This window comes from Cydia strobilella, chromosome 1 (genome assembly GCF_947568885.1).
Source record: "Cydia strobilella chromosome 1, ilCydStro3.1, whole genome shotgun sequence".
NCBI classification, from domain to species: Eukaryota; Metazoa; Arthropoda; class Insecta; order Lepidoptera; family Tortricidae; genus Cydia; species Cydia strobilella.
This window is the reverse complement of record NC_086041.1, coordinates 23,515,728-23,539,047: the sequence shown is the minus strand read 5'-3', so window position 1 is coordinate 23,539,047 and position 23,320 is coordinate 23,515,728. Positions and strand designations below refer to the sequence as shown.

The window sequence follows — 23,320 nt, the reverse complement described above, 5'->3', positions numbered from 1 at the left end:
CAGGCCTACATTTTGATATATTTTTAATTTAAAATCTACTACCTATCTATATGGAACAAAATAATCCAAATAGTATATTCGATTTCAGGGTTTGGACGCAAATGGGAAGCCACTGCTGGAATTACACCTTGTCATTCAATTCCACATCGAGAGTCCACTTCTGCTGCGAGACGAGGTCGGATTACATTTGTACTTCTTACAGTTGCGGCATAACGTCCGAACTAGAGAAGGATTGCCCACGGAAGTTCTTTTGTTACTCACCGGTTTGGCTTTGCAAGCAGAATATGGTGACGCGGACACCTTCGAGGACCGAGACTACTTCAAAGTTGAGGATTATGCAACACCATCCCTGACAGGTGACTGGGTCGCCGCAGCCATGCGTGCATGCCACCGCGAACACCGTGGGCTTTCAAAGAATGACGCTGAGATTAGATTCATTCGAGAAGTCTGCCTGCTCCCCGAAACTATCAACTCGCACAGATACAGAATGAAGCAAAGTAAATCAGAACCTGAGCCGGGAACTGTTTGGCTCTTGGTGACAGCTAAAGGCATACAAATTTTACCCGATAATGGATCGATCTATAATTTCATATGGAGTTCTATCGGAAAACTAAGTTTTGATAGAAAAAAGTTTGAAATAAAAACTGAAGAAGGCAAAATAACCTTATATTCGTCTAGTGATGAAAAATGCAAATATTTGTTCGCATTGTGCAAAGAGTCGCATCAGTTTTCTATGAAAATTGCACCCAAATTTAACGAAATTGTTAAAAGAGAAGAAGACGAACGAAAAGTTTGTTACGGATATTCGAAATCGTTGAATCTTCATCACAATCAGCATAATAAAAACGAACAAAGAATATCAGTAATATCAACAACAAGTTCAAACACTACATCAGGAATTGTCAGTGACAGAGTGCAATCTGAAGACGAATTAGAGATAATGATCGACTCGCCTCCCGCTCCATCCACAGAGAGTTTGGCATTTGCCCATTTATTAGATAGTTCAAACTCATATTTCCTACGAAACGATTCTCAGAACAGCCATTTATTACACAAAACAACGTCATTACAGCTACGTAAACCGAAGTTACATCAATCTAAAAGTATGGATGAGAATGAATCGTGTAAATTAGATACTACTTCAGAAATTGTGTTAAATAATCTGGTCGAAACTGTGTCGCTACCCGATCAAAGCTTAAGCGAGTCAAAAACCGATAGCCCTGTCAACAAATCTAAATGCACGGGATCGCAGTGTTCTTCATCTTGCAGTACGGTAGTTATGGCGCGAGCTGGCCTTAGTACATTGAGTAGAGCATCTAATACAAGCAGTTTAGAACTAGGCTTCAGCCATACAGCACAAAATTCAATGTTGAGTGATAACAGCACAGTTGGAATAGATGTGGAATATTCTCAAGATACCGAGTCAGCGCTGTACGATGGCTTGGGTCAGCCTGTGACAATAGCGGCCTCGAGCGAAACGAGTGGAGTTTACACAATGGGTAGTTCAGAGCTAACTGCACGATCAAAAATTGGAATCCATTCAGAAGGTAGTAGAACCGAGTATGAAAGTTCTCATTATAGCTACAAACCATCAGAAGAAAACGATCTTGCTGCATTTGACAGCGTTTCGTCAATATTAAAAAACAAAGCAGAACCTAGTCACTCTACAGGACCTCTTAGATTACAGGCGTCTCTATTAGATGTGGATTGTGTTGATGGCGATGCAAAGTATACAAATCAAAAGCATGATGACAAAGAAAATATTTTTAGGGAACGATCTAACTCCAATGTCAGTGCCGTATCTTTTCATGGCGACGGCAGCGACCCTACTGACCAGAAACATAATTTACTTAGTGCTAGTGAATTAAGTGACTTAATAGTTGGACGAGGAGTATATCCTAAAAGTCAATCCGTCAGTGATACGTTAGACTCAGTATCAGATTATGTCAGGTTACCTGTGCCGTTTTCTGGTGACAGCTACATCCAAGGTCACGAAGATACTGCTCCATCTGATGATAACTACCCAAACGGTTCCTTTTTCGACCGACCACCAACTCCGCCAACTAGAACTGATAGCAGAAAAGTTTTTAATTTATCTCTCCCGAACATATTGGACATAGATCGGGATCAAGTGATGTCATCCATACCTGAGAAACCTCCACCACCACCATACGACTATAATCACAAAACTGTTCCTGCGCACACATCTACAAACACAAAAGCTCCTCCTGCTTACCCCGTTTCTATAAGCAGTCGTGGGTCTTTTAAAAATTACGCAGAAAAAGAAGAAGTAGCCGCTAGAGTCGTAACATCTAAGCCTATGATAACGATACTAAAAGCCGAAGCAGGAGATGTAAATACACCAAGCGAAAGAACCTTCGCTAGTCCTATGGTGATGGAACACAGATTTCAGAAATCGAAACGGCATCAAGCTTCCAGCCGTAGAGCCGGGCGGTCAAAGCTAGCTCAAGGGATTAGCAGTCTATCCCCATCAAGAGAAATGCCCTCTCATGTAGCAGACGCTAATGTCCTGGTGGCAATGATGAAACTGCCGCCGCCGCCCCCTCCCCGCCGCACCCGACTACCTCCGCCACCGCCTATAGCCCGCCTGCCGCCTCCGCCTCCACCACATAATCCCATGTTTCATCAACAGCTTTATAGCGACGTCGACTACGTTTACTATCCTTTACAAGATCCGACGATATCCCAACAAAACTACCTCGATCACAAATTTTCTGAACCCCGTGTTTCAAATATGCACAAGAGCGGTCTACAATATAGAAGTACGCCGTTTTTATCGACGAACATGTCGACGTCATCCATGTACGGATCCATACAGAATCTATCAGACTCTTATATTCAATTGCCTGGAAATCGTTCAAGTTGGTATTCCTTAACATCCAGAACATCACTTAGTAATTACTCAGTTAACCTGGAACGTCCACAGTTACCAATCCGAACACCGGAAATATCCAATTTCCCGCGAACCAAGTCGGACGACAACCTGTTAAACCCAAGGGATCCGCCGCCCATTCGCTCGAGGCGTATGCCACCGCCGCCTCCGCCGCCCTATGAACATAAAAAGAAGCTCTCGGCGCCGCTTAGGGAAGTCAACATTTCTAACACTGGCGCAAATGTGATGAGTGAAATTAGTAAAGTAAGAGACGCTAATGGTGATCTAGACATAAAAACTCTTCGTGAAAAAAGTAAAAATTTAGATCTGCCACTGATCGCCGCGTTATGTAACGACCGGTCGTTATTAAAGCAAACAAAAGCATTTGGTGTTCCTAAGTTGCATAAACAAATAGTTAGTGAAAGTGAACGAAAGTGTACCAAGTCTGTTTTAAACACCACCGATAATCTAGAACTTAAGAATAACAACAAACAGGAAGGTAACGCAAGAATGTCAATGACAGGGTCGCAAAAGAAAATTTTAATAAGAAAGCCGACAGACAAACTTCCCGCGTTACCCAGTTCCGACACTCACACCCCTAGAGCTTTGTCGAACACTTACGTAATGCATCCAAGTGTAAAAGTAAAGAAAATCCAACCCAGCTCATGACACGATGTGCCGACTTGACATCGTAATTTAGGCTTTACTATTTGTGAATACTTCCAGTGCTATGAATTGAGCTTTTCTCCACCGACCTTACGCAATAAGACTGATTAAAAGTCCTTATAGACCTATCTACTAGTTATATTAAGCACAGTTACAATGATATCACAATTATTCACATTTTTTAAAATATTAGGTTATCAGAAACATTCCAATTTTCGAGAATATCTGTACCTAATAGATGATAATACTGCACATTAGATACATTTTATAAGTAAAATTCAAGTTAAAAATAAATGAAATGTCATTGGCCGAGTAAGTAGGTATGATGAATTTGTGCCATAAACAAACAGTCAGGCTTATCGGTAATGTGTTAGGTATGTTTCACAGGCCCTTATTAATAGACAATTGATGCCTTATGAACGATCTAAGATTAACCATAGTTGATAAACAATTACCTATTTCCTTAAAGTTAGACCCAGAAGTCTGCAGAGATTTTGACAGCACACGCAGGGCCAGTGTTATTTATACGTCATAATTTCATATAAGTTTGACGTTTAAAATAACACCTGCACTGCGTGTGCTGTCAAAATCTCTGCAGACTTTCTTGGTTTGACTCTATTGCTGTCTGGCTGTTTTATTCAATCAATGTAGATTTTCAAGATAATAACCATTTCGCATTAAAACACGAAAATCGTTATACACGGTGGCTATAAAATAAGTGCATTCCCGTTGCCAAGGAGGTTTTGGGATTATATTGAGTAACTTTTACTATGTGACCAATCACAAAATTGCGAAAAAAAATTTGGCTATTTCATACATTTTGGCTGGTCCATTTTCTATGGGAGGGTAATTTTTTTTGCGATTTCGTGGTTGTTCCTATAGTAAAAGTTGCTCAGTATGATCCCAAAACCTCCCTGGCAATGGAAATGCACTTTTTTTTAGCCACCCTGTATATTGAATAATTTACCCTTAACTACATTATACCTTTCATTTCAAATAGGTAGTATATAACTTGTTTTTTAATTTAAAAAAAAACGTATTTGTGCAGTTGCTTCTATCAAAAGCTATGAAAACCTATTTATATAGGTAGCATCATTGTTTGCATACAAATAAAAAAACTCTATATACCACCAGCCACGCAACGCACGACCTTGTCTTGTAAAAGTTGTTTTCTCGTATGTATTTTTGTTTTCCTAGATGTTCAAGTGGTCAGTTTTATGGTTATACACATTCCCTTTACCTATTTGTAATAATAAATACTCGCAGTTTTAAGAATTCGCAGATGATAGATATTTATTCGGTATCTAGATCTGTTTGAAGTCATTGTATAGATAAGTCGTAGAGAATAATAATACTTACAAAATAGTATCTGCAGCTATTTATTTTGTTTAAACAATCTTTACATGTATATATAATCAAGTGTAATGAGTACATACAACCATGTGTACAAATGTAAATAAAAAAATTATGTGTAAAATTATGTCTTATTTCTTAATAATCCTTAAAAAATATTGATGAGCCACAAATGCGACGTTTTCAAGCAAAAGGTACCACATTGTCGCTTACCATAAGGACGCAAATTGTTTGTACCGAGTATCTTTATATAAAGTATATACGAAAAACCTGCCAGATCGTCCTTATGGCAAGCGACAATGTGGTAAGTACCTTTTGCTTGAAAACTCACAAATAATAACGGAAGTAGGGAATGCTTCCGGCGCTGAATTTGTATGACGAGAACCGGGAATTCCGGATTAGGTACAAACTAAAGAAAACCAGTACCGGGAGCACCCCCTAAACGGAAGTACATTCAATTGCTATACGCAATAATTAATATAGGAATAATTTATTTCAATAATACTATACTTAATAAAATACTTAGACAACCAACAAATTCTACCTATTAAACTATCAAACTACACAACACAGATCAATGGTATAATTATTGAACCCCATTAAATACGCACCACTAAAATAAAATAAATAAAACCGGCCAAGAGCATGTCGGGCCATACTCAGTGTAGGGTTCGTTTTGAAAGACCTATCCAACGATACCCCACACTGTGGGGTATCGTTGGATAGGTTTAAAGCCAAAAAAAATTACTCCCCCCACTAGTAGAGGAGGTACTTACCCTAAAAAAAATGTTTTGTTTTTGGGTTTTATTGTACGACTTTGTCGGTTTAATGTTATATATATCCATGCCTAATTGCAGCTTTCTAGCACTAATCACGGAGCAAAGCCTCGAACAGACGGACATGGCGAAACTATAAAGGTTTCTTGTGCTTTAGCAGATCTATTACATCGCAGATCGATATTTCAAATAAAGTTAATTTAAAAATATATCTAGTAAAATTATTTTTTACTGAGACATATTTAAACGAATAAAAAACAAATTAAAAAATAACTGCACACTTAATTAACACACATAGTAGGGGAGAGCGAGGACACACGAAACACTTTGAGTACAAAGAGACTTAGTTTCTAGCTAACCGTTATTATTTTGATTAAATTAATGTAGTCATATATAACTTCAGTTCATGTTCTGTACATTAACATCTTGATTAACCTTATAATTGTGTATTTTGTATGTATTAGAGTGACTTTAGAAAAATACGTTATTTGCTACTTATGACCCCGTTGGCGGGCCGAAAGAAAGTAACACGTTGTGGGTCAAAAGTAACAAAGACACAGAGGTTTGTAATGACTAATAATACGACACGAAACGATGTATACGCCATGAAATAAAAAAAATACTAATTATGTAAATTATTATTAATAATAATAACACGACCTCGAAATTGACGACCGGTCTGGCCTAGTAGGTAGTGACCCTGCCTGTGAAGCCGATGGTCCTGGGTTCGAATCCTGGTAAGGGCATTTATTTGTGTGATGAGCACAGATACTTATTCCTGAGTCATGGGTGTTTTTTATGTATTTAAGTATTTATTATATATATCGTTGTATATATACCTTTGTTATATATACCCATAACCCAAGCCTCCTTGGGCGTAACCGTGGGACTTAGTCAATCTGTGTAAGAATGTCCTATAGAATAAATTAAAAAAAGTATTTAAACACACTTTAATGTTTGCATTGTGACTACTTAAACATTAGCATTTTAAGAAAACAAATCAATATTAATTCCTCGTTAGAAATTATTTTAATTTCAAGTGATGAGATCAATTATTGTGTTATAAACATGTTTTCTAATCAAATAATTCAGGGTCAGACTTCTTTTCACTCACAAACATAGCAAAGTATCATTTAAATCATCATTGACGTATTAAGCATGTGTGCCCATATTAGATCCAAATACATTGTATGGGATGTAAATGTTATTTTTGTACCCATACGGCTTTGTTACTTTTGTACCCGACCGCATTTTTTCTGAAAACGTGAACAATATCGTTGAAATACAACGTGCTAAAGAAAAACAAATGAAAACATTTTGCAATCAATCTAATCAATATGCAAATATTCAGATAAATGTATGTCTTTTAATACAAGTTACAACGTAAACATTAAATATCTAAAAGTCAAAAAACGCACTTTTGATTCGATAAATCACGTTGCGTCCTCTCACACAACCTAAGCACGTGGCGCTCGTTTCGACTGAATGCAAGTGAAGGGGGCGCCACCGGCTATCACTTAATAGCAGCGGAGTGGTGTTTTGACTATTATCAAAGATAGATATAACTCCGTAATAGATGTATACAGTCTAAGGAAAAAACGTGCCTCGAAAATCAAGAAATTTTGATTCTCGTTCAGAGGGCGCTACTAGCTTTGGCTTACTGTCGTATAGATGGCGTTGACGGTTTTGTTTGTTATTTAACAATTTTAACGCATATCAGTGAAAGAACATGGGTCAAAATCATAAAAATAATTAATGCAAATAAAAAAAATCATTTATCCATATTTAAATACATTTTATCGTATTTTTATAAATATTTATTTTTAGTCTTAAAGTGTGTCGACAGATGGCAGTGAATTTACTGGGGTTACAAAATTTACTATGACAGTACCGCTCTAGTATAAGTTACTCTATGCTATTATAGGTAAACCTACAGAGCAATAGTTACTTTCCACCCGACGTTACGTTTGTCCCCGCTCTCCCCTACAATTAGTACATACCTACTCAAAAAAAGAGTTAAGTGTGGAAGTTATTTGGAAACCATTATTCTTATGGAATTTAAGAGCATGCTAAATAGTTTTGTTTAAAAGTATATAATTAAGTACCAGATAAAAATATCAATCAGAATCATAATAATAGGTACTACCTACATATATGTCTACATGTGTTACTGCTACCTAGAATTCCGCTCGGAAGCTATCTAGAACTATTTACTTTTCGAGCTTAAACACAATGGCAGTATTCGGTGGAAACGTTACCCGGTCAAAGTAGATAACTTGTCCTATCAAGGAGCTGTTGGTACCGGATATGACGGTGCCCCCGTAGTACATCGTGGTTAAGTCAGTGGTAATGGAGCTGTTGCCAAGATTGGCAACAAAAACGCACGTATTCCTCCGTGGATACCATCTTTCGATTATGAAAAGATTTTGTTCAGCTTCATTGGTTACATTGCGAATTTCCATGTTCTTAATCGAAATCGAAATCGTTGAATCTTCATCACAATCAGCATAATAAAAACGAACAAAGAATATCAGTAATATCAACAACAAGTTCAAACACTACATCAGGAATTGTCAGTGACAGAGTGCAATCTGAAGACGAATTAGAGATAATGATCGACTCGCCTCCCGCTCCATCCACAGAGAGTTTGGCATTTGCCCATTTATTAGATAGTTCAAACTCATATTTCCTACGAAACGATTCTCAGAACAGCCATTTATTACACAAAACAACGTCATTACAGCTACGTAAACCGAAGTTACATCAATCTAAAAGTATGGATGAGAATGAATCGTGTAAATTAGATACTACTTCAGAAATTGTGTTAAATAATCTGGTCGAAACTGTGTCGCTACCCGATCAAAGCTTAAGCGAGTCAAAAACCGATAGCCCTGTCAACAAATCTAAATGCACGGGATCGCAGTGTTCTTCATCTTGCAGTACGGTAGTTATGGCGCGAGCTGGCCTTAGTACATTGAGTAGAGCATCTAATACAAGCAGTTTAGAACTAGGCTTCAGCCATACAGCACAAAATTCAATGTTGAGTGATAACAGCACAGTTGGAATAGATGTGGAATATTCTCAAGATACCGAGTCAGCGCTGTACGATGGCTTGGGTCAGCCTGTGACAATAGCGGCCTCGAGCGAAACGAGTGGAGTTTACACAATGGGTAGTTCAGAGCTAACTGCACGATCAAAAATTGGAATCCATTCAGAAGGTAGTAGAACCGAGTATGAAAGTTCTCATTATAGCTACAAACCATCAGAAGAAAACGATCTTGCTGCATTTGACAGCGTTTCGTCAATATTAAAAAACAAAGCAGAACCTAGTCACTCTACAGGACCTCTTAGATTACAGGCGTCTCTATTAGATGTGGATTGTGTTGATGGCGATGCAAAGTATACAAATCAAAAGCATGATGACAAAGAAAATATTTTTAGGGAACGATCTAACTCCAATGTCAGTGCCGTATCTTTTCATGGCGACGGCAGCGACCCTACTGACCAGAAACATAATTTACTTAGTGCTAGTGAATTAAGTGACTTAATAGTTGGACGAGGAGTATATCCTAAAAGTCAATCCGTCAGTGATACGTTAGACTCAGTATCAGATTATGTCAGGTTACCTGTGCCGTTTTCTGGTGACAGCTACATCCAAGGTCACGAAGATACTGCTCCATCTGATGATAACTACCCAAACGGTTCCTTTTTCGACCGACCACCAACTCCGCCAACTAGAACTGATAGCAGAAAAGTTTTTAATTTATCTCTCCCGAACATATTGGACATTGATCGGGATCAAGTGATGTCATCCATACCTGAGAAACCTCCACCACCACCATACGACTATAATCACAAAACTGTTCCTGCGCACACATCTACAAACACAAAAGCTCCTCCTGCTTACCCCGTTTCTATAAGCAGTCGTGGGTCTTTTAAAAATTACGCAGAAAAAGAAGAAGTAGCCGCTAGAGTCGTAACATCTAAGCCTATGATAACGATACTAAAAGCCGAAGCAGGAGATGTAAATACACCAAGCGAAAGAACCTTCGCTAGTCCTATGGTGATGGAACACAGATTTCAGAAATCGAAACGGCATCAAGCTTCCAGCCGTAGAGCCGGGCGGTCAAAGCTAGCTCAAGGGATTAGCAGTCTATCCCCATCAAGAGAAATGCCCTCTCATGTAGCAGACGCTAATGTCCTGGTGGCAATGATGAAACTGCCGCCGCCGCCCCCTCCCCGCCGCACCCGACTACCTCCGCCACCGCCTATAGCCCGCCTGCCGCCTCCGCCTCCACCACATAATCCCATGTTTCATCAACAGCTTTATAGCGACGTCGACTACGTTTACTATCCTTTACAAGATCCGACGATATCCCAACAAAACTACCTCGATCACAAATTTTCTGAACCCCGTGTTTCAAATATGCACAAGAGCGGCCTACAATATAGAAGTACGCCGTTTTTATCGACGAACATGTCGACGTCATCCATGTACGGATCCATACAGAATCTATCAGACTCTTATATTCAATTGCCTGGAAATCGTTCAAGTTGGTATTCCTTAACATCCAGAACATCACTTAGTAATTACTCAGTTAACCTGGAACGTCCACAGTTACCAATCCGAACACCGGAAATATCCAATTTCCCGCGAACCAAGTCGGACGACAACCTGTTAAACCCAAGGGATCCGCCGCCCATTCGCTCGAGGCGTATGCCACCGCCGCCTCCGCCGCCCTATGAACATAAAAAGAAGCTCTCGGCGCCGCTTAGGGAAGTCAACATTTCTAACACTGGCGCAAATGTGATGAGTGAAATTAGTAAAGTAAGAGACGCTAATGGTGATCTAGACATAAAAACTCTTCGTGAAAAAAGTAAAAATTTAGATCTGCCACTGATCGCCGCGTTATGTAACGACCGGTCGTTATTAAAGCAAACAAAAGCATTTGGTGTTCCTAAGTTGCATAAACAAATAGTTAGTGAAAGTGAACGAAAGTGTACCAAGTCTGTTTTAAACACCACCGATAATCTAGAACTTAAGAATAACAACAAACAGGAAGGTAACGCAAGAATGTCAATGACAGGGTCGCAAAAGAAAATTTTAATAAGAAAGCCGACAGACAAACTTCCCGCGTTACCCAGTTCCGACACTCACACCCCTAGAGCTTTGTCGAACACTTACGTAATGCATCCAAGTGTAAAAGTAAAGAAAATCCAACCCAGCTCATGACACGATGTGCCGACTTGACATCGTAATTTAGGCTTTACTATTTGTGAATACTTCCAGTGCTATGAATTGAGCTTTTCTCCACCGACCTTACGCAATAAGACTGATTAAAAGTCCTTATAGACCTATCTACTAGTTATATTAAGCACAGTTACAATGATATCACAATTATTCACATTTTTTAAAATATTAGGTTATCAGAAACATTCCAATTTTCGAGAATATCTGTACCTAATAGATGATAATACTGCACATTAGATACATTTTATAAGTAAAATTCAAGTTAAAAATAAATGAAATGTCATTGGCCGAGTAAGTAGGTATGATGAATTTGTGCCATAAACAAACAGTCAGGCTTATCGGTAATGTGTTAGGTATGTTTCACAGGCCCTTATTAATAGACAATTGATGCCTTATGAACGATCTAAGATTAACCATAGTTGATAAACAATTACCTATTTCCTTAAAGTTAGACCCAGAAGTCTGCAGAGATTTTGACAGCACACGCAGGGCCAGTGTTATTTATACGTCATAATTTCATATAAGTTTGACGTTTAAAATAACACCTGCACTGCGTGTGCTGTCAAAATCTCTGCAGACTTTCTTGGTTTGACTCTATTGCTGTCTGGCTGTTTTATTCAATCAATGTAGATTTTCAAGATAATAACCATTTCGCATTAAAACACGAAAATCGTTATACACGGTGGCTATAAAATAAGTGCATTCCCGTTGCCAAGGAGGTTTTGGGATTATATTGAGTAACTTTTACTATGTGACCAATCACAAAATTGCGAAAAAAAATTTGGCTATTTCATACATTTTGGCTGGTCCATTTTCTATGGGAGGGTAATTTTTTTTGCGATTTCGTGGTTGTTCCTATAGTAAAAGTTGCTCAGTATGATCCCAAAACCTCCCTGGCAATGGAAATGCACTTTTTTTTAGCCACCCTGTATATTGAATAATTTACCCTTAACTACATTATACCTTTCATTTCAAATAGGTAGTATATAACTTGTTTTTTAATTTAAAAAAAAACGTATTTGTGCAGTTGCTTCTATCAAAAGCTATGAAAACCTATTTATATAGGTAGCATCATTGTTTGCATACAAATAAAAAAACTCTATATACCACCAGCCACGCAACGCACGACCTTGTCTTGTAAAAGTTGTTTTCTCGTATGTATTTTTGTTTTCCTAGATGTTCAAGTGGTCAGTTTTATGGTTATACACATTCCCTTTACCTATTTGTAATAATAAATACTCGCAGTTTTAAGAATTCGCAGATGATAGATATTTATTCGGTATCTAGATCTGTTTGAAGTCATTGTATAGATAAGTCGTAGAGAATAATAATACTTACAAAATAGTATCTGCAGCTATTTATTTTGTTTAAACAATCTTTACATGTATATATAATCAAGTGTAATGAGTACATACAACCATGTGTACAAATGTAAATAAAAAAATTATGTGTAAAATTATGTCTTATTTCTTAATAATCCTTAAAAAATATTGATGAGCCACAAATGCGACGTTTTCAAGCAAAAGGTACCACATTGTCGCTTACCATAAGGACGCAAATTGTTTGTACCGAGTATCTTTATATAAAGTATATACGAAAAACCTGCCAGATCGTCCTTATGGCAAGCGACAATGTGGTAAGTACCTTTTGCTTGAAAACTCACAAATAATAACGGAAGTAGGGAATGCTTCCGGCGCTGAATTTGTATGACGAGAACCGGGAATTCCGGATTAGGTACAAACTAAAGAAAACCAGTACCGGGAGCACCCCCTAAACGGAAGTACATTCAATTGCTATACGCAATAATTAATATAGGAATAATTTATTTCAATAATACTATACTTAATAAAATACTTAGACAACCAACAAATTCTACCTATTAAACTATCAAACTACACAACACAGATCAATGGTATAATTATTGAACCCCATTAAATACGCACCACTAAAATAAAATAAATAAAACCGGCCAAGAGCATGTCGGGCCATACTCAGTGTAGGGTTCGTTTTGAAAGACCTATCCAACGATACCCCACACTGTGGGGTATCGTTGGATAGGTTTAAAGCCAAAAAAAATTACTCCCCCCACTAGTAGAGGAGGTACTTACCCTAAAAAAAATGTTTTGTTTTTGGGTTTTATTGTACGACTTTGTCGGTTTAATGTTATATATATCCATGCCTAATTGCAGCTTTCTAGCACTAATCACGGAGCAAAGCCTCGAACAGACGGACATGGCGAAACTATAAAGGTTTCTTGTGCTTTAGCAGATCTATTACATCGCAGATCGATATTTCAAATAAAGTTAATTTAAAAATATATCTAGTAAAATTATTTTTTACTGAGACATATTTAAACGAATAAAAAACAAATTAAAAAATAACTGCACACTTAATTAACACACATAGTAGGGGAGAGCGAGGACACACGAAACACTTTGAGTACAAAGAGACTTAGTTTCTAGCTAACCGTTATTATTTTGATTAAATTAATGTAGTCATATATAACTTCAGTTCATGTTCTGTACATTAACATCTTGATTAACCTTATAATTGTGTATTTTGTATGTATTAGAGTGACTTTAGAAAAATACGTTATTTGCTACTTATGACCCCGTTGGCGGGCCGAAAGAAAGTAACACGTTGTGGGTCAAAAGTAACAAAGACACAGAGGTTTGTAATGACTAATAATACGACACGAAACGATGTATACGCCATGAAATAAAAAAAATACTAATTATGTAAATTATTATTAATAATAATAACACGACCTCGAAATTGACGACCGGTCTGGCCTAGTAGGTAGTGACCCTGCCTGTGAAGCCGATGGTCCTGGGTTCGAATCCTGGTAAGGGCATTTATTTGTGTGATGAGCACAGATACTTATTCCTGAGTCATGGGTGTTTTTTATGTATTTAAGTATTTATTATATATATCGTTGTATATATACCTTTGTTATATATACCCATAACCCAAGCCTCCTTGGGCGTAACCGTGGGACTTAGTCAATCTGTGTAAGAATGTCCTATAGAATAAATTAAAAAAAGTATTTAAACACACTTTAATGTTTGCATTGTGACTACTTAAACATTAGCATTTTAAGAAAACAAATCAATATTAATTCCTCGTTAGAAATTATTTTAATTTCAAGTGATGAGATCAATTATTGTGTTATAAACATGTTTTCTAATCAAATAATTCAGGGTCAGACTTCTTTTCACTCACAAACATAGCAAAGTATCATTTAAATCATCATTGACGTATTAAGCATGTGTGCCCATATTAGATCCAAATACATTGTATGGGATGTAAATGTTATTTTTGTACCCATACGGCTTTGTTACTTTTGTACCCGACCGCATTTTTTCTGAAAACGTGAACAATATCGTTGAAATACAACGTGCTAAAGAAAAACAAATGAAAACATTTTGCAATCAATCTAATCAATATGCAAATATTCAGATAAATGTATGTCTTTTAATACAAGTTACAACGTAAACATTAAATATCTAAAAGTCAAAAAACGCACTTTTGATTCGATAAATCACGTTGCGTCCTCTCACACAACCTAAGCACGTGGCGCTCGTTTCGACTGAATGCAAGTGAAGGGGGCGCCACCGGCTATCACTTAATAGCAGCGGAGTGGTGTTTTGACTATTATCAAAGATAGATATAACTCCGTAATAGATGTATACAGTCTAAGGAAAAAACGTGCCTCGAAAATCAAGAAATTTTGATTCTCGTTCAGAGGGCGCTACTAGCTTTGGCTTACTGTCGTATAGATGGCGTTGACGGTTTTGTTTGTTATTTAACAATTTTAACGCATATCAGTGAAAGAACATGGGTCAAAATCATAAAAATAATTAATGCAAATAAAAAAAATCATTTATCCATATTTAAATACATTTTATCGTATTTTTATAAATATTTATTTTTAGTCTTAAAGTGTGTCGACAGATGGCAGTGAATTTACTGGGGTTACAAAATTTACTATGACAGTACCGCTCTAGTATAAGTTACTCTATGCTATTATAGGTAAACCTACAGAGCAATAGTTACTTTCCACCCGACGTTACGTTTGTCCCCGCTCTCCCCTACAATTAGTACATACCTACTCAAAAAAAGAGTTAAGTGTGGAAGTTATTTGGAAACCATTATTCTTATGGAATTTAAGAGCATGCTAAATAGTTTTGTTTAAAAGTATATAATTAAGTACCAGATAAAAATATCAATCAGAATCATAATAATAGGTACTACCTACATATATGTCTACATGTGTTACTGCTACCTAGAATTCCGCTCGGAAGCTATCTAGAACTATTTACTTTTCGAGCTTAAACACAATGGCAGTATTCGGTGGAAACGTTACCCGGTCAAAGTAGATAACTTGTCCTATCAAGGAGCTGTTGGTACCGGATATGACGGTGCCCCCGTAGTACATCGTGGTTAAGTCAGTGGTAATGGAGCTGTTGCCAAGATTGGCAACAAAAACGCACGTATTCCTCCGTGGATACCATCTTTCGATTATGAAAAGATTTTGTTCAGCTTCATTGGTTACATTGCGAATTTCCATGTTCTTCAATACATTGCCATCTTTGAAAAAGGACCTTAAATAAATTGTCGGCGTCCTTAACCTCAATTTAACTAATTGTTTTATTATATGTAAGAAATTGTATTTCGGTTGTAAACCCGACTCAGGGTTCCATTGCACGTGTTTTTGCATAATATTTTTATCTTTACTTCCGTTATTCGAGAATTTCATCTGCACCAAATTACGTACATTTTCATACTCATGGTAATCCTGTTCCGCCTCATAATGTGGCATATCCCCAAGACCAATTTCATCTCCATAAAAAATGCTTACTGTGCCAGGCAATATTAATTCGAGTACTGCAAGTGCTAAAACATTTTTATCGTTTTCAGTGGCCACTCTTGGACTATCAATATTACCTAAGTTCCAATGTACCCAAGGATAGTGTGGTTTAGTCCACAGGGGCCCATTTATAACAGTTTTAATTTTATCTTTCAACTCATTTATACCTCTTCCGAGGTCTAAGTGCACATCAATTAGATCGATTCTAGACAACAAGACATTTAAATTATCACCTTTAGCTTTATTATAAGCCTGTTCACTGGCAATCAGTATCTTGTCAAAACCAATAATTTGCTTCCACAATTTTAGTGTTTGTCCTAAGTCAATGTCACTGACATATCTTTCTAAGTTTTTCAAATAAAATCCATCAACATTATATTTTCTGGACCAAAAGTCAATGGCATCAGATGTAGGATCTGAATATCTTAGTTGAGTAGCATTATGAATTGAAGAAGAATGAGGGTAAGCCAGTGACCACACAGGTATATCGAGGATGATTGACATATTTCTATTATGTACTTCTGTTACTAGGTGTTCAAAATCTGCCAAGTCTCCAATGCTACTGTCAATATTTTTTAGAGATGTTACATTGAAATAGTGCTCTGGATAACCATTAGCCTGGTATATGTAATTTAATCTTAAAGCAGCTACATTAAGATTTTGTATGTAATCCAGTTTCATAATAACTCCTTTCAAATCACCTCTATCATCATTGTTTGAATCTTTAAAGCTAGCAGGGAAAACTTCATAAAATACCTTTCCTTGGTACCATGGAAGATCAGGGTCACACACCTTGGGGATGGAGATCACCATACCAATAATTGCACCCAAGCAAGCCACAAGGCCTGACAGGACCACCCAAAGCATTACTTTACGAATAATGCACCAATTCCAGTTAACAAAATTTGGCAATTTTCTGTTGCCAAAGTTGAGGCTTCCGTTAGTTTTGCAATCCTCAACCTGAAACAATAAGCACTAATTTATTGATAATTGTGGTACTAAGTGGTCACAAATATGACATTAAATAGTGTTAACATATTAAAAAACCGGCCAAGTGCGAGTCGGACTCGCGCACCGAGGGTTCCGTACTTTTTAGTATTTGTTGTTATAGCGGCAACAGAAATACATCATCTGACACACACACATACATGATCAGACATCAGCTGAGCCCCCTTCCTTTCAATTAGTTTGTAAGCATTATCGTGTACTTTTATTATGTACCTATGTTACAACTTCTTGAATAAACGTCTTTTATTATTATTATTCCTTTATTTATTTTCAGTCTTAGGCTAGGCTTTTTACAATATGAGTATAAAAGTAAAATATAAAAACACCTACAAAACATTACAAAAATATATAAACACATTATAAAAAACCTAACCTAGGGTGCCGCCGGCAGCGGGGCAGGGCCCAAGCTGCCGGTGGTCAGGGCCGCAGAGAGAGGAACCGGCGGACTATCCGCGCCGTGTCCAAGATCACCGCCTTTTGCATCTGACCCTTGATCCAACCACCTAGCGAGAGTCTCTCAAGGTGTTGGTCGAGACTCTTCGCTATGAGACCGTTCGCTGAAACGACTATCGGGACAATGATCGTCGAATCAACATCCCACATGGCGGTTATCTCGTGAGCCAAGTCTAGATACTTACTGGACTTGTCCTTCTCGGCTTTCACGAGATTCTCATCATGGGGGATGGTGATATCGACGAGCACGGCCCGGCGCTGCGATCGATCTATTATCACAATGTCAGGCTTATTGGCTACAATAGTCCTGTCAGTGATGATAGATCGATCCCAATAGAGCGTGGCACGACCATTCTCGAGAACTGGCACAGGTAAATACTTGTAGTACTGTACTTCGCGGTCCACAAGGCCGTATAGAAGAGAAAGTTGCTGGTGAATGATCCTGGCTACGAGATTATGTCTGTGCAAGTACTCGCCGTTAGCAAGATGAGAACAACCGGAAATGATATGCCTGAGTGACTCTCCGGGACGGCGGCATGCCCGACAAATGTCGACCGTACCGTCCTTCAGGATATATTTCCGATAGTTGTTCGTCATCATAACTTCGTCCGCAATTGCACAGGCAAAACCCTCGGTTTCTCCGAAGAGGTCCCCGAATCGTAACCAGTTCACCGACGCGAGCAGGTCCACATCGGGTCCCGTGAGGGCCTTGTAGAACCGCCCGTGTAGCGCCTTACTCTCCCATACCGCCCTGCGGTCCGCAGTACTTTGTACCACAGGTTTGTGCCAGTTCTCGTTTGCCAAGGAGAACGGCGTGAAGTTCCTGTCCACTGCCACATCACGATGCATCCCACACTCGTTGTTAAGGAAATAATTCCTGAGATTGTACACCTCGCGGTTGTGGAGATCTTTGGCGTTAAGGAAGCCTCGACCTCCACACTTCCGTGGGATGTACAATCTCATAACTGACGAGCGTGGGTGTAGCATACGGTGTGTGGTGAGCAGTAGACGGACCCTCCGATCCAGGGCGTCCAGCTCGGTCTGAGTCCACCTTAGTATGCCAAAGGAGTATATGAGTAGGGGCATTACCCAGGCGTTGAAGGCGCGCACTTTGTTGCCTCCTGACAAAAGACTGTTAAGAACTTTTGTGAGCCGACTGAAAAAGCGCTCCTTCACCGTCCGTCTAATACCCTCATCCTCAATACCCAACGACTGTGACATACCAAGGTATTTATAGGTTTCTGATTCAGAGATAGATCTGCAAGACATAGTCTCAGAAAGTTGTAAATTTGTTGAATTTACAACCTTCCCCCGCTGTACATGCATAACCGCACACTTATCGACACCAAACTCCATTCTGATGGCGGTACTGAAAACTTCTGTGGTTTTCAGTAGCACCATCAAGTCTTGGTTATTTGGCGCAAACAGTTTGAGGTCATCCATGTACAGAAGGTGAGAAATGACTTCACCCTCTCTCCGAAGCCGGCAACCTAACCCTGAATCCTTCAGCAGGGTGCTGAGGGGATTCAGAGCTAGGCAGAACCACAGGGGACTCAGACTGTCACCCTGAAATATTCCTCGCTCGATCCTTATAAAGTCCTGCGGGCCAGGGCGGTCATCCCCACCACCTGGTTGACGAAGAACTGTGATCCACTGCCTCATACATGCGCTTAGGAAAGATATTAAAGCTGCATCAAGTTTATACAGCTCCAATACCCTTCTCAGCCACGAGTGAGGCTCCGAATCATAGGCCTTCTTATAGTCAATCCAGGCAGCCGAGAGGGCCCCCCTGTTCCGCCGAACTTGTTGGCATATGGTCATGTCTATGAGGAGGAGCTCTTTAGTACCACGGGACCCAACCCTACATCCATTTTGAGCGGAGGCCAAAATAATGTTTGCGACAATATGCGCGTTGATTTTTGCTCTCAAAATGGATGTAAGGAGCTTGTAGAGTGTAGGCAAGCACGTGATGGGTCTGTAGTTCTTCGCTTCCGTGGTACTACCGGACTTGTAGAGCAGGAAGGTGACACCAGTTGTTAAGGAAGGTGGGAGAGAACCAAGCTCGAGGGCTTGTTGAAATTGTGCTGCCAAGCAGGAGTGCGAGCATCGGAACCATTTTAGCCAGAAGTCAATCCATCCGGCCCAGGACTTTTCCAGTTCTGGGCCGTGCGGATGGCACAACTTATATCATCGGGGCTGATGGTGACTGCCCCCATAGGTTCGATAGACTCGCACTCATGCTCAACAACATTCATCCAACCCCCCTCGGTGTGTCCGACAGGCACCGACCAGACGCTACGCCAGAAGTCAGTCATGACAGTAGCATCCGGCGGCTGCGTGTCAGACGCGCGAAGGTTGGCTTCCTCCCACCTTCGGTACACCTTCCTTTGGTCACTCTGGAAAAGACGATTCTGCTGGAATCGATCCACACGCTCTCTGTAGCGGCGAATACGGTTTGCCCATGCATAGACTTTCTGCTTTAGAAAGTCGACGCGCTCTGTAACATTGGCCATGTAGTCGCGGGCCTGATATCCGTCCCCGCGAACGCCTGGTTCACAATTATTATTATTATGTTCGTCCTTTACATAATCTCGGGACCATGGGGTCCCGGACATTTGGAAGGCGTGCGTGGGGCCGAAGCCAACACGCAGAGGCCCCTTGTAAAAAGACAATTTACTCTAAAAGGTGATGTGACACCAACCGACGATTATCCCTGTATGCACTATAGTAGTGCACCCAAGGACAAGCCCCGGTTAGTGCAGGACTATTGCAATGATAAGAAACAAAATAAACTAGGCTATTGTGTTGAGATGTTAGTGTACTGGTTACCGGGTCTATGGAAATACTATGGCACCTGCCCCAATCTATGTTTAAAAACACGAAAAAAATGGACAGGTGGTGACTCGCCAACTCACAATATGGGTCCCCGAATCGCGAATCGCGTGAGTGGCTCAGGGTGTGGAGAGGTGTGCACCGCTTTCTACCCAGTGGCTGTAAACACTCACAGCCACTGTGCCAACTCGCGTCTTATGCATATTTCACTTCCACCCTGCGAGCATATAGCTCTGACACCCCACTCTGGACGGCCGGTAAAGGCAAGCCAGAGGTGAGAGTCCTGCGGCCCCTGCTCAGTGTTCACTCCAGCCGGCCAATGAAGGCAAGCCAGAGGGAGGGGCCTGACCGACTCTCGGGGGTATGGGACCCAAGGGGCGTCACTTCCCATTCAGCTCGCCACAAGCTGCCCTGGGGGCTTATTATTATTATTATTATCTGTGAAAATTTCAACTGTCTAGCTATCACGGTTCCTGAGATACAGCCTGGTGACAGACGGACAGACGGACAGCGGAGGCTTAGTAATAGGGTCCCGTTTTACCCTTTGGGTACGGAACCCTAAACAATGGTCATACCTCGCCAGTAACTAGGTCTGCATTTTTGCTTAGTGTCTGATAATCCATCATGCTGATGTTGTTGATTAGCTGTGCGCTGACTGGGTCTTGAACTACAGAGTTCGAGTCTCCTGAGGAGCAGGAGTCACCTCCCGAAGCATCTGAAATATATATGAAGTCAAAGTTATGCAAAAGAAACTTGTGACATGTTTATGAGTAATTGTTGTTGCTCTTGGTGGAAATTTTCTGTACTGAATACCATACATAAGGTTTTCCTTATTTTAAATCACACTGACCAGCAATCAGAATTTACAAGATCTGCATTTGAACTCATTAAATCTGGACTGGGTAACACCTCAACAATATAATTATAAGATCTGGAGGAGAGAATCAAAAAACAGGCTGCTTGGAGGAATATTTGAGAGATGTATGTGTTGCAGGCAAATTGTAAGAATCCGCCGTTTGTAAAATTGCTGAAGACAAATTGCAAAAAGTCGGCATTTTGTAAAATACCTTATGACATTAACAGCGCCGTTTGCAATTTGCCGCGGCATTTTGGTCGAATTAGTTCTTTAATTTACCACGCGTGGCGCTGCTCATCAAAACTATGAAAAATGCTGGGGTGTTCATCATATCTGGAGTACGTCGGACTTATTACGGGCGCGTGGGACGGGGGAGGCTTTTGGATCTGGGTGGCTCCGGCTCTGTGGAAGAGTAGCCCTTCCGCCCTCGCGTGACCAAGCACTACACACGGCTCCGCAGCTTCGGCTTCGCCGACCAGCTCCAGCCGCTAGCCTCGCTCGTTCTCGCGCTCCATCACAGCGGGCGAGGGCTGCTCTCCCTCCGCGCCTCCGATTTCGTAATTGCTCTCTAGGGGTAGAACAGACAAGACCACGTGGATAGTGCGGTGCTCTGATTCGGTTTTGGGTAACCTTGAGATTTCGGTGGCCGTGAGGATGGTGGTGTGGTATAAAATAAAAGTTACTATAAATTTATAAAACAACAAATAATGGTCACCCTCAGACAACCATCACATTTACGTTGACCCTATTGAGCGCACTAACAATTTGCAAACGTGAAAACGTTTGTAAAATGCCGAATCTTACAATTTGCCTGCGACGTATAACAGTGGGTAACATAACAGTGGGTGCATACTCGCTGAAGAAGAAGAATATATAATATTTAATGTCACTTCATCTGTATCTCCTACTGCTAGGCACAAGCATGGTCTTATTCACAATTTGCAGTGGCAGTCATGCTGCCCTGAGTGGGTTTAGGCTGTAATTTCTCAAATACCTTTGTTTTTGTAGTTATTATATACTGCTTTCCTTCACAAAGTTATTAATACATACTGTCTGCTATACAGTGACAAAAATAATAAAGAAGCACCAAGTTGTTAAGCTGGTTTAGTAATACATATTTTATGCACTCTGGCTTTAAAACAGTCACAGCAAAGATAAAACGTAATAACAATATGTGTTATGTCCCAGAAGAAATAATAATATAAATAAAAGTAGCTAGCAACTACTGTCCGCGCGCGAATTCCGTGCACGGCTGAGGAATGTTGGGCATCATGGCAGTGGTGTCATTTTGTATGTACAGGCGCGGCGCACACCCCCCCACTTCCTCAACCTCCGAATGCACGGAATTGGCGCGCGGACAGTATGTAACTTATATTTATAAAGGTAGTGTCAACCAATTTGATTCCAAGGCCACTATAGAACCATGTCATCATGAATCAATTTGTTTATCTTCTACGACAGTCCTTATTGAGTGATGTAAGTATGTCATGTATCTAGAAGTTAAATCAACAAGGTTCTATAGTGGCCTAGGAATCAAATTGGTTGACTGTACTCAACCAAATAGATAGTGACAACCAAACTGAACACCTTTGTTACCATAGAAATAAGGATATTTATTTATTTATTCATTTATACAAGGATATATTTGGCCACTTTGTACCTAAAAAGGTAGAAACAAATCATGATTCATGAATAACAATAACTTACCACAGTTGGCCAGATTCTGCAGGTTTACAATAGGTTCATCATTGAGCGTTATAAAAGGCCCTTCATTCATTTCCTCGGACAGGGGATGCTTAAAATCCAGCGGCGTAGGACTCGGCGTCAGTAGCAGGCACGTCGACGACTCCACGCCGCGGAAGTAATCCAAGGGCTCCAGCTGGCCACCGCCATTACTACCGCTTGCACTGCTCTCCGGCAATTCATCCATTTCTCAAGCTCCTTCGCAACTAGCAAGGTCAGATCAATCACATACCAGACCAATTGAACTGTAACCGAATCGTTAATTGTGTCTTAGTATACAATATTCAATTTTACAGAGACATTGCAATCAGAATTTTATTTTAGCTTCAAATTACAGCCACGCGAATGCATTAAACTTTTCAGGGATCAGCACTTTGTTTTTGGCTTCGATCCAAATAGGTGAGACCAGGTAAATATAATAAGCGCTATGATAATATAGTTACACATAGATATATAAAATCAAACTATATATACTGGCACCAGAAAAATACTCGAATAATCAATTTTACCTACTGATATTATATCTAACTATATTTTAACCGTGCGATGTGAAATTCGATTGTCGCGCCATAATGACATTAATAACGTACTGACGTTACAGTTTACACTGAGTACACCA

The 23,320-nt window shown here is 39.8% G+C and overlaps 3 protein-coding genes across 4 annotated transcripts in view; 2 read left to right on the top strand and 1 right to left on the bottom strand.

Moving 5' to 3' along the window:
• The window catches only part of LOC134742321 (protein expanded), a 33,256-nt gene extending 28,184 nt beyond the window's left edge, over positions 1-5,072 (top strand). Inside the window, exon 4 of the mRNA XM_063675373.1 lies at positions 89-5,072. Within this exon, the coding sequence (XP_063531443.1) occupies positions 89-3,562 (3,474 nt within the window). The 3' untranslated portion in view covers positions 3,563-5,072. The remainder of the gene's footprint in view (positions 1-88) is intronic.
• A 3,089-nt stretch (positions 5,073-8,161) lies between these two features.
• Positions 8,162-12,431, top strand: LOC134753323 (protein expanded-like; the record flags this gene model as incomplete). Its single annotated transcript, XM_063689548.1, has 1 exon — positions 8,162-12,431. A coding segment is annotated over one exon (2,760 nt), but the record flags the coding sequence as incomplete, so codon positions are not given.
• LOC134742495 (uncharacterized) lies at positions 12,286-22,940 on the bottom strand. 2 transcript variants are annotated; one of them, XM_063675713.1, is made up of 3 exons: positions 22,666-22,940; positions 20,678-20,817; positions 12,286-16,784 (listed from the first exon to the last, which is right to left on the bottom strand). In XM_063675713.1, exons 1-3 carry the CDS (start codon positions 22,886-22,888, stop codon positions 15,258-15,260), a joined length of 1,890 nt encoding a protein of 629 aa, XP_063531783.1. In that variant the 5' UTR covers positions 22,889-22,940; the 3' UTR covers positions 12,286-15,257. The 2 variants fall into 2 exon arrangements, with proteins under 2 accessions (XP_063531783.1, XP_063531791.1); XM_063675721.1 differs by having other exon boundaries at positions 12,286-16,769; positions 22,666-22,937.
• Between the last annotated feature and the right edge of the window lie 380 nt (positions 22,941-23,320).